The sequence below is a fragment of the Crocuta crocuta genome, unplaced genomic scaffold (genome assembly GCF_008692635.1).
Source record: "Crocuta crocuta isolate KB4526 unplaced genomic scaffold, BGI_CrCroc_1.0 scaffold222, whole genome shotgun sequence".
NCBI lineage: Eukaryota > Metazoa > Chordata > Mammalia > Carnivora > Hyaenidae > Crocuta > Crocuta crocuta.
Window position 1 is genome coordinate 2,713,511 of NW_027528806.1, and position 14,605 is coordinate 2,728,115.

The 14,605-nt window shown below is 40.8% G+C and overlaps 1 protein-coding gene across 6 annotated transcripts in view; it reads left to right on the forward strand.

The window, feature by feature from the left end:
- Window positions 1-14,605, forward strand: part of DROSHA (drosha ribonuclease III) — a 125,881-nt gene that overhangs the window by 100,716 nt on the left and 10,560 nt on the right. For all 6 annotated transcript variants that reach the window (XM_077755843.1, XM_077755845.1, XM_077755847.1 and 3 more), the window contains 3 exons: window positions 2,911-2,955; window positions 4,597-4,754; window positions 5,786-5,891. In XM_077755843.1, coding sequence (XP_077611969.1) covers window positions 2,911-2,955; window positions 4,597-4,754; window positions 5,786-5,891 — 309 coding nt within the window. The remainder of the gene's footprint in view (window positions 1-2,910; window positions 2,956-4,596; window positions 4,755-5,785; window positions 5,892-14,605) is intronic.

Consider the following 14,605-nt stretch of genomic DNA (forward strand, 5'->3'; position numbering starts at 1 on the left):
AAAATTTCCCATACCTCCCTCCCTTCTCACATTCATAGCCTCTCCCATTTTATCAACACAACCCATCAGAGTGGTACATTTATTACAGTTGATGAACCTACATTGATATATCATCATCTCTCAAGTTCCCGTAGTTTACCTTAGGGTTCACTCTTGGTGTTCTTCATTCTGTGGGTTTGGACAGACGTATAATGCCACGTATCCATTATAATACCATATAGAGTATTTTCACTGCCCTAATATCCTCTGTGTTCTACCTATTAGGAGTTACCTTTTTGTGCCTGTGTTCTTTGAGACATAGTATTTGTGCATTTATGGTGCCCTGCTTTTGATTTCCTCTCCCTGCTGATTTGCCAAATTCCTCATGTTCTTCAGGATACATCTGAAGAGTTACCTCTTCTTTGATGCTTTATCTGATGCCCCCAAGCAGAATTTTCCTTGCATTAGTTTATATCACTATTATAAAACTGATCTCAGTTCATTCATTTATACTTATTTCCCTTCATTTCCCCCCACTAGGCTCCTTTGAGGACAGGAGTAGTGTCTCATTTGTTTTATCGAATACATAATAAGCATTTGATAAAAATATGTTGCTAAACAGCAAGCGTTGGTAAGGATGTGGAGAAAAAGAAATTCTCTTGCACTGCTGGTGAGAATGCAAACTGGTGCAGCCAGTCTGGAAAACAGTGTGGAAGTTCCTCCAAAATTAAAAATAGAACCTACCCTACAATCCAGTAATCACACTACTAGATGTTTACCCAAAAAATACAAAACACTAATTCTAAAGGGTACATGCACCCCTATTTTTTTCTGAATGGGTAAGGACATATTTTAATGAATAATATACTATTGTATTAGGAAAGAAGGTCCAGCATGAACTGATCCAACTTTGATTTGGACAGAATGACTGGGCATTTTAAATAGAGTCAGGGAAGTGAAAAATGACAAAGGAGTGATCAGTGTAAATCATGTACCCCTATGTTTTTTGCAGCATTATTTATAGTAGCCAAACTGTGGAAGTAGCCCAAGTGTCTATTGATAGTTGAATGGATAAAGACTTCACACACATACACACACACACACACACGACTATTATTCAGCCATAAGAAAGAATGAAATCTTGCCATTTGCAATGATGTGGATGAAGCTCAAGGGTATAGTGCTAAGCAAAATAAGTCAGAGAAAGACAAATACCATAAAATCTCACTTATATGTGGAATTTAAGAAACAAAACAAATGAGCAAAGGAAAAACAAAGAGACAAACCAAGAAACAGACTCTTAGCTATAGAGAACAAACTGATTGTTACCAGAGGGGAGGTGGGTAGAGGGATAGGTCAAATAGATGATGAGGATTAAAGAGTACACTTACCATGATGAAAAAAAAATTTTTTTTAATGTTGCATTAATAAATGTCTCAACAGTCAGTGAGCATTTTCCAGAACACACTGAAGGAAGAGGTTTTTTTCTTGAGCTAATAGATGGTAGAACTAGAATTACAGTCTGGATGTTTTACAGGCTATTTTCTCTCACACCAAAGTATGGCAGAACCTGATCTCTGAGTAGGGTAGATGAAAGGAAATGGAGGCAATTGAAATAATTTAGGCGTGAGGTGTTAAGTGGTTATACATCTGAGGCATCTAAGGAGAAATCACAGTGTCACTGAATGAAAAACACGAGGAGAAAGGAGAAAGAGGAATTAAGTTCCTGAGAATTTTGAATATTGGAGACTGGGGTTGGTTAGAAGAGATAGCTGTTTATTGTTACTGTTGATATGATCAGCATTAGTAGTAGCATCTTCTGTGTGCCAGCTCTGGGCCTGATGCTTTGAGGAGGAAAATAGCATGAGAGAACATAAGAAAGGTATAAGAAGGGAGTGACATTCTATGATTCTATGTAATTCATGCCACAAAGAATTCAAGGAAAAGGTTATTGAATTGGTTAAGAGAAGCTCTCCAAAGTGCCTTAAAACAGTTTGGTATTTAAGCTTTTTTTTTTTTTTTTTTTTTTTAAATATTGGCCAAAAAAACCCCAAACAAACCCAAAACCTCTAAGTGTTTTTTACTGGAATGCAAGTTACCCAAAAACATTGAATATTTTATTTCAGTTTGTCATCATGTATGCCATAGTGATACTAAATTTTCCTATTCTTCTCCCCCTCCAAATTTTGTAAAAATATTTTCCCTTTTTAAAAAAAACCCTTTGTTATTTGTTTGAAAAACCTAACATCAAGGCCAGAAAATTTATTCAGTCGGAGACTCCCTAGAGTCTAAAACTGAAGGAAAATGTTTTAATCCTGAGGAAGTTCTAATTATAACTGCCTCTAGATTTAGCTCAGTGGATGAAATAATGTACTGGGCTTCTCCATAAAATTCACTCATTTCCATATTTCAAGGGAACGTTTGCTATGACCCACAGTAAAAGTGTGGTCTTATAGATCTGAGAGTGTAGGAACTAGATATGGATGTTTTCCACTCCATCTTAAAGCAGCTCAAATGATAATGAACGAGTGCCTAAAATAAAAGACATTTGAGATGAGTTTTAATTACAAAAGGCACAGCTGATGCACATTTCTGGGGAATGGTAAACTAAAAAATATGATTAAAACCACAGCTTAATCCCATGTATTAGGTTAAGCAAATGTGTAACTGAGTTTTAAAAGGTATCTTTGACTTCTGGGGGTGGAAGTGGCTCTTTTCCTCCCCAGCTTAATAGGCTAATTAGAGTCACTATAGGCGGTTCGAGTGGTGAATACACTTTAAAAAAATTAGTTTGTTAGCACTATTGAATTTGCAATAAGTGGAGTCAGCATCTGAAATAGTTCACTATTTCAAATAATGGCATCTTATTTAGTACTCCAGAGTGTGTTAAATGGCTCCCTCGAGCATTAACGGCATCACTCTGTTTTCCAGGACCTACGTGAAGTCTGGCTCAATTATCCTCTCCACCCACTCCAAGTAAGTGTGACCTCCCTGTCTGCAGTGAGCTTTAGAACTCTGGGTGTTCATGTTACTTTAGCTTGCCTGTTTCTCCTCCTGCTTTTATAAACCTTTGATTCCCTTCAGTGGCACTATGACTTCAGGCTGGTGTTAGGCAGAATTGGAAAACTTAGGTACAAATAGTAAAATGAAGTCATTTGTGCTCTGGGATGGGGTGGAGGAAGCGCTGGGAGTTGCCTTCCTTCAAGGCAGGAGGAACTTCTTGTGTGGTTGTGGTTTGGTGCCCTCTCTCCCCCCAAAAAGTGATATTCAAAGCTTAATGTGTTGACTGCAGTATATCTACCTGCTTGCTGTTATAGAGAAGGTAACATGGCAGCAAGTCTGGGCTTAGTAAAAAGAACAAACACTAAATGAACCCTGCTAAATTGTAACCTTATTTGGATCTTGGAAATTGAACGCTTTGACTCAGATTGCATAAAATATATTGTAAATTAAAATTTTGGTACAGTGTGATGACTTTGTACTCAAGATTTTGGTATTTAAAAGATCTATGTGTGGTATGACCCTTTTTCCCAGTTGGTTTAAAAACTCTTTGTATTCTTTGTATTTCTACTTTACTTGGAGATATGCAAATGTATGTATATACTATATATATATATACACACATATTTTAATATATGCATGTGTGCATATGTACATTATACATATATAAGAATAATCACTAAGTGGCTGAACTTTCATGAGAGGCTTTATAGTAATAAATTGCATTAATTCAAAGAACTTTAGAAACATTACTATGAAATTGTCCAAAGTTGTTGAAAATGTTCACTTTAATTACACTTTTTCGGGGCGCCTGGGTGGCTTAGTTGGTTAAGCGTCCGACTTTCGCTCGGGTCACGATCTCGCGGTTCATGGGTTCGAGCCCTGCGTCGGGCTCTGTGCTGACTGCCAGCTCAGAGCCTGGAGCCTGTTTCAGTCTGTGACTCCCTCTCTCTCTGACCCTCCCCTGCTCACGCTCTCTCTCTCTCTCTCCTAGAAATAAATAAAACATTAAAAAAAAAAATTTAATTACACTTTTTCATGTTTGCTCTCTGCCAGTTGTTAAAGGCTCATTGTTACATGGAGCACCTGCCTAGTAACCAGGTTCAGAGGGCAGTTCCCAGACCAGCAGCATCTGCATCTCCTTCTCCTGGGACTCTGCTTGACAGGCAGATTTTCAGTCCTTTCTCCAGATGTACTGAATCAGAAACTGGGGGTAGAGCCCAGCCATCTGGATGTAAGAAGCCCTGCAAGGGCTCTGATGGACACGGAAGTTTGAGAAGCACTGCGTTTCTAGATACACGTATTCTCCACCAGCAGTTCTTCCCTTTGCCTCTTCCTTGGGGAGCTAGTATAATGCTTGGGATTTTGAACTATCTGTTTACAGTGCTTGGCCTTGAAATTTGATAGAAGATTGGAAAATATTATTTGAGCCTTCTTTAAATATTAGGTTTGTTTGCCATTCTAAGGGATGAGAAAGAAGCTTCCATGTTTTATCGGCATTTCAGACGTTGATGCCCATAGGACAAGAAATTTTACAGAACACTATCCTAGAATTCATAATTACTCTTGTAACCAAAAACTACACATAATTTTTTATTTATTTTTCGTCTCCTGCAGCTACAAGAGCCGAATACTGATCGACAACTTATTGAGACTTCTCCAGTTCTCCAGAAACTTACTGAGTTTGAAGAAGCAATTGGAGTAATTTTTACTCATGTTCGACTTCTGGCAAGAGCATTCACATTGAGAACTGTGGGATTTAACCATCTGACCCTGTAAGTTAGAATTACCCGTGTAATCCCAGTGTGACCATTTAGACAGTCCGTCCCAAACCTTTGCGGCATGCCTTGCAAAGGAATTGGGATTTCAAACAAATTTCCAGGAAAGTCACATTAGGAGATGGGTGAGTAGCCAGACACTGGGATATGTTCCAATCCAATATTTTTGGTTTCATTGTCGTGCATCTTATTTCTTCATAGAGTAGAAGAGAAGCATGAAGGAAGTAAAAATTGTATCTGTAAAGGGACAGATATTAAGTATTTTAGGCTTTGCAGGCCATGTGGTCTCTGTTTCAGCAATTCGACTCTGCTGTAGTAGCATAAAAGCAGCCATAGAGAAAATGTAAATGAATGAGCATGGCCGTGTCCCAGTTAAATTTGCAAAAACAGACCAAGGACTGAAATTGGCCCTCCACCCTAGCTCTAGAGGAGTGATTTGGAGATGAACTAATGTAATAATTAGGAAAATAACTAAAATGTTATTTTTTTGCATGTTGTTTTTTATTCCGTTTTTGGCTTCTCTCCCTCAAATCAAATATTCACAGCTATCTTTAAAGTGTAAAGATTTAAGATTCTTGTCATGTTGGTTTTTTTTTTAGTGTCCTTAAACTGGATTCCAGAGAGAGTATGTATTTCATTAAAGAAGTCAAGATTTAACAAAGAAAAATCTTTTCTGGATCTTTTTGCTTTATTTTGTCTGAATGGAGGTTCTCTGTGCAGATAACAATCTGTACTATACTTTATTTTTCAACTGATACTCCTTAACCTCTGACCAGGCACCATTTAGCAGTCTTTATTTTAGCAATTGTTTAATCCTGAGATGGTACTCACTTTCTTCTTCAAAACCCAATCTGTATTGACTCAGATCTTTGTTCAATTGAGGGGCCTTAGGGACTTGTATTTAATTTTGTGCTTTAAAGCAAGGTGAATACATTGCCTTTTAAATCAGGTCTTTTTAAAAATTCTGTTTCTTTTTTTAATATACAAATGCCTATTGATCTCCTCTGCATTGATGTTGTTTTTTCCAGAGGCCACAATCAGAGGATGGAATTCCTAGGTGATTCCATAATGCAACTGGTAGCCACTGAGTACTTATTTATTCATTTCCCAGATCATCATGAAGGACATTTAACTGTGAGTTTGTGTTAAATCATTCCCTCTAGTAAGATTGCTGTATAATAAAGTGAAGATTTGGAAGAGCCAAATATATATTTCTGTAATTGATTACTTAATTCTTGGTGACTTTAGCATAGCATATGGCTTTGTTCATTTCCTTATGCAAATTGTATACAAAGCGGTTTACGAGAACTGATTTTATACTTCTTCATTAATGATTACCTACTCTCTGCAAGACATTGAGCTAGGCTTCATGGGAAGAGCAAATATTACTTGACACCTAGTCTATCCATAAGGAGTTTAAAAACTGTTAGTAGCAATGAAAAATGTAAGGCAATAGCTGCAAATTCTGTGTGTGTGTGTGTGTGTGTGTGTGTTATGTGTGTGTGCATACCCATACATGTGTACTATGAAAAATATAAGTAAGTAATTGTAACTAAATACAGGAGAAACCCATATGGAATATTATGCAAAGCATAGGTAAACTGCTGCTCTTGTGCTGTTTAGGAAAAGATAACATTTAGCTGTGGATTTCTAAGAAGGCTTCATGGATATGATGATCTTTGAGCCTTTAAAGAAGAATAGGATTGGGCCATTAGGAGTTAGTGGAAGGAATTTCTGTGCAAACACATGCCATACAATGGGCCTACCAAAACAAGGGCACAACATGAAAAATCAGAAGATAGAAAGGCAGTAGGGAATGAGTTTGGCTGAATCCAGGGCGGAGTTGAAAGGGATTTAGACAAGGTTTGATTTATGAACAAGTGAAACAGTCCCCGTTTCTCTCACTTTTATTTCATTTTATAAAATTGTATTGAGCTTTTTTATTTGTTGTGTACTGTTTTTACTCTGTGAAACTGATCAATAATATAGCTGGAATGGTGAACAAAGCATATCTGGAAGCCAGTCGTGGTGATCCCTCAAGGCACAAGAATAACCTTTGAGAAGCCCCTCTAGAGTTGGGCATTGAGAAAGCAAATACCTTCCTGGGCCAAGAAAAACAGTAGTGTGCTCTAAGACATTTTGTTAGTGTAGACTTTCTTCTTTATTATATTGAAGAAATAATAAATCTCTTATAGTTTGCATCTCAACAGTTTTTATGCATGTTTTGCTTTGAATAGAATTGGATCTTATTTTTGCAACTGTGAACCCTGGAAATCGTTTATGTGAGACACAAATGTTGGAATTAGGGAGAATATGATGATTTGACTGTATTCAGATGTAATTTCTCAGTGAAATTTCTAACCTAACAAAATGTGGTCTTTTATTCACTCAGTCACTGAACATTTTGTTCTTACTATGCCCCACATACTATTTATTATATGGGAGATCAGCAATGTACTTCTTTTAAATTTAACTTATGGGGCGCCTGGGTAGCTTACTTGGTTAAGCATCCAACTCTTGGTTTTGGCTCAGGTCATCATCTCACAGTTTGTGAGTTCGAGGCCTGCATCGGGCTCTCTGCTGTCAGTGCAGAGCCCACTTCTGAGCCTCTGTCTCCGTCTCTCTCGGCCCTTCGCCCACTCATGCGCACACACACTCTTTCTCAAAATAAATAAATAAACGTTTAAAAAAATAACAGTTTGATGACAGTTAACTACTTTTGGGTGGACAACTACTTTTTACGTGGACAAGGACGTATTTTCCTCTTGAATTAATATTAAATTCTTGAGAACATAGGATTATTTACCAGAAATAAACTAGTGTCTAGTGTCTTATTGTACATTAAGGAATCAGTAAATGCTTGTTCAGTGTCTTCCATTAGGGAATAGACTTCATAGCTGTCAGAGTATCTGGTTGGTCTGAGAAATTACCAAACCAAGCCAAGTGGCTTGAAATAGTAATTCATTTTTTGGCCATATAGAGGCCAAAATGTTGAAAATGTGTGACTTCAATACATGAATTTACCCTTGTATTCCTGCATAATTAACCGTGAACTCTTGGGTTTTGTGGCGAGGGGATGCTGTAGACCAACAGGTTTACTGTTTCTTATCTTGGTCATTGCACACATGTACACATTGAACAGATAATAAAACCAAAACTCAGAAAGGCACAAGTCCTGCCCAGGGTCTAGATAAAGGTAAAACCAGAACTAGTCTCCAGTGTTCTGTTCTTTCCTGAAGTGCATCAGTGTCACAACGGTAGTTTTATCCAAAGTGTGTTTATTAGCTTTGCTATCTTAAAATTAGAGAATTTTTGAATAGCTTATTAGAAAGATGTTAAATGACAAAATTATGATATGGTTTTATTAACTATATTCACAGAAAGCTTTGGTAGAAATCAATAGGACTGACAGTTATGCTGGCAAAACAAAGATGATCTGTCATCAGTTGAGTACATATTTTAAAAGATATTAACTCTCATCGGCACTGCGGCGGTTGCTCCCTTCCTCCCTCCTGCTTGAAACACTGCCCTTCGCTGGCTTCTGTCATGCTGCACTTCTCGGTTTTCCTCTCACCTCCTTAGCCACACTGTTAGCCTCCTGTGCAGCTAATGAATATTCCAGTGTCTGAAAGGCTCCCTCCCAGGCCTTGTCTCTTCTCACGAGAGCTTTTCCTGTATAGTCTTTTCTGTGTTCCCACCATCAGCTCCCCTCTAGGGGTGATGATGTCCATATGGACCTCTTCAGCCCCATTTGTTTTTCTCTGAGCTGTTGCGGCTCAGCATCTCCACACATCCAAGACAGAACGTCTGGTCTTCTCGAGCCTGGGCCCTCTTCTAGTATTCCCTGAGTAACGGAACGGCAGCATCAGCCAGCCTGTGTGCAAGTCAGGAACCTAGGAGTCATCCTTGATTCCTCTCTCCACCCACCTTCCTATATTCTAGACCATTCACGAGTCCTGATGTCGTTACTTCCTGAGTAACCATCTCACCTTCATCACCTAAATCCTCTCAGCCAGCCTCTGTCACCTGGACCACCAGTTTGTGTATTGCTGGCAGAATGTTACAGGAATATGCTTGACAAAGAAACCCCATTAGAAGAGGTGGCGTTTATTAAATGCAAAGGATACAATCTAACATTTATTCATTTTTGAGGGAAAGAGAATGAGCAGGGAAGGGGCAGAGAGAGGGAGGGAGACACAGAATCTAAGCTGTCAGAACAGAGTCCGACATGGGGCTCGAACCCACAAACCGTGAGATCATGACCTGAGCCAAAGTCAGACGCCTAACCAACTGAGCCACTGGTGCCCCACAGAGGATACGATCTTAAGGGTGTGTTTATACCGAGCATGAGGTAGTGCAGCGTGTACAGACAGATTCCTCTGAGATGCTCGCTGCTGTCTGCAGAGCTGGCCTTTGCAGTTGTGTGCTCTCCCATGGTGTGGGTTGTCTCGGTGGAAATTGTTCAGTTGGCCCGGGTTTGGGGCCTGTTGACAGTGTTGTAGCTTTCTAACAAGTCTTCCTGTATTCGATCCTGCCCCCGCATAACGATGGGTTCTGATGCTATAGCAGTGGTGTCTTTTCACAGCAGCTCCTGTGACCGTGCTCGCCGTTCATCTTCAGTCCACTTTGGTCATTCCCGTTATCTCCCCAACCTCTAAATGTTAGAGTGCCCCCCTTCTCAGACCTCTTTTCTTTTCTCTCAGCTTCTTTTCTGAGTGATCTCATGGCTTTGAATACTTATGCTTTTACCTTTCCCCCTAACTCTAGACTCATGTCTTTTTTTTTTTTAATTTTTTTTTTAATGTTTTATTTATTTCTGAGAGAGAGAGAGACAGTGTGAGCAGGGGAGGGTCAGAGAGAGAAGGAGACACAGAATCTGAAACAAGCTCCAGGCTCTGAGCTAGCTGTCAGCACAGAGCCCGACACGGGGCTCGAACCCACGAACCGTGAGATCATGACCAGAGCCAAAGTCAGACGCTTAACTGACTGAGCCACCCAGGCGCCCCTAGACTCATGTCTTTATACACTTGAGTACGAAATACACTTGAATACCTAGATATAAAGATATACTGGAATCCCTAGTTGGATATCTCTTAGGCATCTCAAACCTTCCATGGCCAAAACAAAACTGATTTTCATCCCCAAACCTGCTTTTCTGTAGCTGTTCTCCATATCAGTGAGGACCATTTCATTCTTTAGTTGCTCAGGCTGAAAACCTTGAAGTCATCCTTAACTGTCCTGTTTTCTTCATGCTATACCTGTTAGCCTCTAGCATCCTATTGATTTTACCTTAAAACTTTGTCTAGAACGTGACTACTTTTTACCATCTCCACTGTTAACACCCTGGTCCTACTATTATCTTTTCCCTAAATTATAGCCTGAGCCTCCCAACTGGTCCTTCCCCCGCAGCCCTCAGTCTCTGTTTAGCACATCATCTACAGGGACCGTTTTAAAAGGAAGTCAGGGGCGCCTGGGTGGCTTAGTTGGTTGAGCGTCCGACTTTCGCTTGGGTCATGGTCTCGCGGTTNTCAAGGATAAAAGACATAGTTGTTACCTTCAAGACCCTATGACCTGCCGGTCTGATGCGGTCTCTGTCTGTGTCTCCTAGACTCTTGACCTTGGCTTCTGTGTCATTCCTGCAGGACACTAAGCAAGCCTTCGCCTCGGGGCTTCTGCGCATGCTGTGACTAAATCCCCCATCTCCTTCAGGTCTTGGTTCAAATGCTGTCTTAACCATTGTGGCCTTTAACTTACCCTGCTTAAATAGTGACCTCTTCCCCTTGTGCCTAGTCCCCCTCTCCCAGCTCGAAACCTCATTTCCGTTTTCTTCTCGGTACTTTCTGTGTATTTTACTTGTTTACTATCAGTCTTTTCTCATCAGAGTATAAACTCTGTGAGGGCAAGAGTTTTTGCCTGTTTTCTTCATTTCTAATTCCCTGGGTCCTTGGAGTTCCTGGTATATTAGTGGTCAGCAACTATGCTTAGTGAATGATTGTGATATCCCAGTCCAGTGGTCTTTGTTTATTCTTTGGATAGTAACTAGACAGCAAGCAAGGCTCAGGGTGCCTGCGCAGCTGCCCTCCTCGTATCACATACTCTTCTTTTCACTGTGCACCTCTACACTGGCCTGTTTTGTGTTCCTCCAAGCCCCTTCCTGCCATCAGGCTTTGCATGTGCTGTTCTTGTTCTGGAGAATATTCTGCTTCCAGGCCTTATTCCCATCTGCCTGGTCTCTCCTACTCTTCCCTTAGATGTCAGTTCTGGCTTGACTTCTGGTTGCAAGGAAAGCCTTCCCGGATGCCCCCGTGCCCAATCGGAGCCTCAACGTTCTTTCCTTTCCTGGCACTATTTCCAGGTTGCCTGTCCCACTAGCCTGGAAGTTCTGGGAGAGCCTGTGCCGAGCCATATGGGAAGCCATATGGTAAGCTTCCAGTACATATTTGATAAATAAATAAAAGAATGAGTTTTGTGGGCAGCTAAGTTGTACAGAGAGGAAAGTAGAAGTGACATTGGAGGGAAGTGGCATGTTGTTTTATAAGAAGACGGCTGAAAACTTACTTATGAATGTCTAAAGATTAAAATTTATTTAAAATTTTATGGAAGATTATTTACTGCAGTTGCATTTGTATGAGGGAGATGGCAAATTATTCATTATTGTGATTAAAGAACATACAACTACATTAATTCACACTGGGAGGCATTCGTTAGCTTTGAGCCATTCCTTTGTTCACTTGTTTTACAGAGAGTAAGGACAGCTGAGCAAATGAAATCATGGATTTGAAGTTTTGAATGCTGATGGGGAAAAACAGTGTTGTATGAGTTGGATATTCAAAAATCCCTGCTTGGGAGGGAATAGCAAGCATATATGGTTGTTCTGGGATGCCTGAGGCTCATTTCATAGACCGAAGTATTTGTTTTTCAGGGCAGGGATTAGGTAAGTAGTGAGAGGGTCCCAAAGAGCATTAACTCAGACCAGGATGCCTGCCTTGTCACATTTGCAGGTTTAACACCTGCACATTGTTCTTCCCTCTAGATCATTCCTCCCTCTTAGCCTTTCCTGTGTGCTACCGAGCTAAAAATAGTTGCCAATCCCATATCTACTATGTGCAAGGTACTGTACCCACTCATGTGCATCAGTGAGATGAACTTACAGAAAGTTCTGTTTGTTTTTAGAGGAATGATTTGCAATAATGAGAAGGCAAGGATTACAAATAAAAAGTTTGAGAACCAGTGATCTAATCCCTCTCTGCTGCCTCCAGACAGCACTAAACATAAATCATTTAGACAAACACGTATCTTATCTATGAGATCTCTCTGAGAGGATAGATTCCACAGCCTCCTGTTTGAGAATTTCTGTCACTGACATAATTCGCCTCTTTGTATCTGACCTGCATTTCGCCTGCTAGCATTTGTGCACCTTTTCTTTAGTTATCATAGGAAATGGAGACCATCTGGCTACCACTTTGGGTATAATAGACCTGTGTGGCACATCACTGTCACTTTTAATAATATATTCTGTGTTCACTCCACGCTCTTATATTAAAGCCTTTAAAATAATAAATCACAGTCTGCTTATTTTACACTAGGTGGCCCTCTTTGGTTACTCATGTCCCACAGCTGTCGCTTCCTCTTTAGAATCGAGAGTGAATAGAGAAGTTGAAAGAAGAATGCCAATATGTTTCTTTGTTTTAAAGCAGTAAACCTTTTTCCTCTTAAAAGTTAAGTTTAATTATGAAAGACTGCTGTGCCAAGATAATCAAAAACATCCTGGATTCTCAAAGTCAGAATTCCAGGTATGTGATATTTAAGCTGGGCCTGCCATTGCATCAGGAACTCAGCCGTCTTCTCAGCTTCACAGAGAGCCCTAAATACACCTTCATTTTTTCTCATGATTTCAGTTATAATTTATGGGGCGCCTGGGTGGCTCAGTTGGTTGGTTAAGCATCTGCCTCTTGATCTTGGCTCAGGTCATGCATGCTCTTATGGTTTGTGAGTTCAAACCCCAAATCAGGCTCTGTGATGGCAACGTGGAGCCTGCCTGGGATTCTCTCTCTCTCTCTCTCTCTCTCTCTCTCTCTCTCTCTCTCTCTGTCCTTCCCCCACTGGCTTGGGTGTGCATACATGCTCTCTCTCCCCCAGGGTAAATAAACTTAAAAAAAATTTTTTTTCCAAGTAAAATTTTGTATTTTGTGGGTGGGGTTTAAAGAAAAGTTGTTAAGGGCGGCATAGCACTTGCTAAAATGGAAAGCTTTGAAGACAACAAGTAGAAGAAGGAAATCTGTGTTGAAGCAAAATCCAGAGGAATTTCTAGAACTTTCTATAACCCTTTTCTTGTAACCAGAGAGTGAGCTTATCTTTCCTACTGTGGGTAACAACAGCAGCTAACACAAACTTCTTATGTGTTTATTGCATGCCAGCCATTGCACCGTGTGATTCATTACAACCCTGTGCAGTAGGTATTGTTTGCTTCATTTTATGGATGAGGAAACAACCTCAGAGAGATGGAATAACTTACACAGAGTCACTTAGCCAGGAAGTGGTAGGGCCACAGTTGGAACCCAGGAAGCTTGGTGCCGAATCTTTTGCTTTTCACTACCGTGTCTAACACAAGGCGTTGTTCGCAAAACAGTCTAATAACTGTCTCAAGCTCAATTGGGTATTTAATATTATTTCTAAAATTCTAAAAAATAAAAAGCAGATATTTCCTCTTTGTAAAATAATAATCTGCAGCATCAATGTCAGCAGGTTTTCCCACCTTATATCTTTCCCTATTCAAATCTATTCATCAGAATGATCTTTCTAAAATCCAAATATTACCTCGCCACTGTTCCCATTTGACATTTTTTGGGGATTTCTCCTCCCCTGCAGGAAACTACAGACTTCCTTACATGACCTGCAGGACTCTTCCCAGAGCCCAGCTGGCCTCACCTGCGTCGCTCTTTGACTCGCTCTCACCTGTTCTCCAGTCCTACCTGGTATTCGCCTTGCTGTGTCCTGGCGCCTTGTTTTGCCAGAGATTTCCCTCTTCCTGGAAGACCCTTTCCCACTGTCTCAGTCTGTTCAGGCTACGACAAAGTACCACAGATTAGGTGGCTTATGAACAATAGGAATCGTGCTCACGATTCTAGAGGCTGAAAGCCCAAGGTCAGAGTGCCAGTGTGGTGAGGTGAGAGCCCTCTTCCAGGTCACAGACTCCTCTGTGTATTCTCACGTGGGAGAAGGGGCTACAGATCTCACTGAAGCTGCTTCTATAAGGGTGTCGATCCCATCACTGAGGGCTCTACCCTCATGACCTAATCACCTCACAGGCCCCCACCTCCTAATGCCATCATCTTTAGGCGTTAGGATTTCAACATAAGAATTTTTAGGGGACACAAACATTCAGACTGTAGCACGCACCCTTCTGACAGACTCTTTTTTTTGGTTCAATTCTGATTCTGTTTGTCAGAATCCACCTACGTGCACATGGCCAAGTTGTATCCCCAGAAATACTCATTCCTTGAGCACCAGTATCTCAGAAGCACCTTATGATTCTGCTGTAACTGCGAGGTCAGCGAGCCTCTGCAATGTTTTCACTCAGGGGTCAGGTCCTCCAGGAGGCCTTTAGGCTGGGGTAGAAAAGAGCGCCTCCATCCACCGTGGCCTCTGTGCTGTCACAGCCGCTACCACAGTACATCACCATGGCTAGTTCGTGTGGCTTCCCCTGGATATTAGCAGCAGTGGGGTGTCAGTCATCTTGGGGACTTTAGCTGTCAGCACAGTGCCTGGCACAGAATTGGGCTCCACAGGCGTTACACTGAACTGCCGTAACTCCCAGTGGTTTTCTGCCTTGTGACCACCCCTCTCCC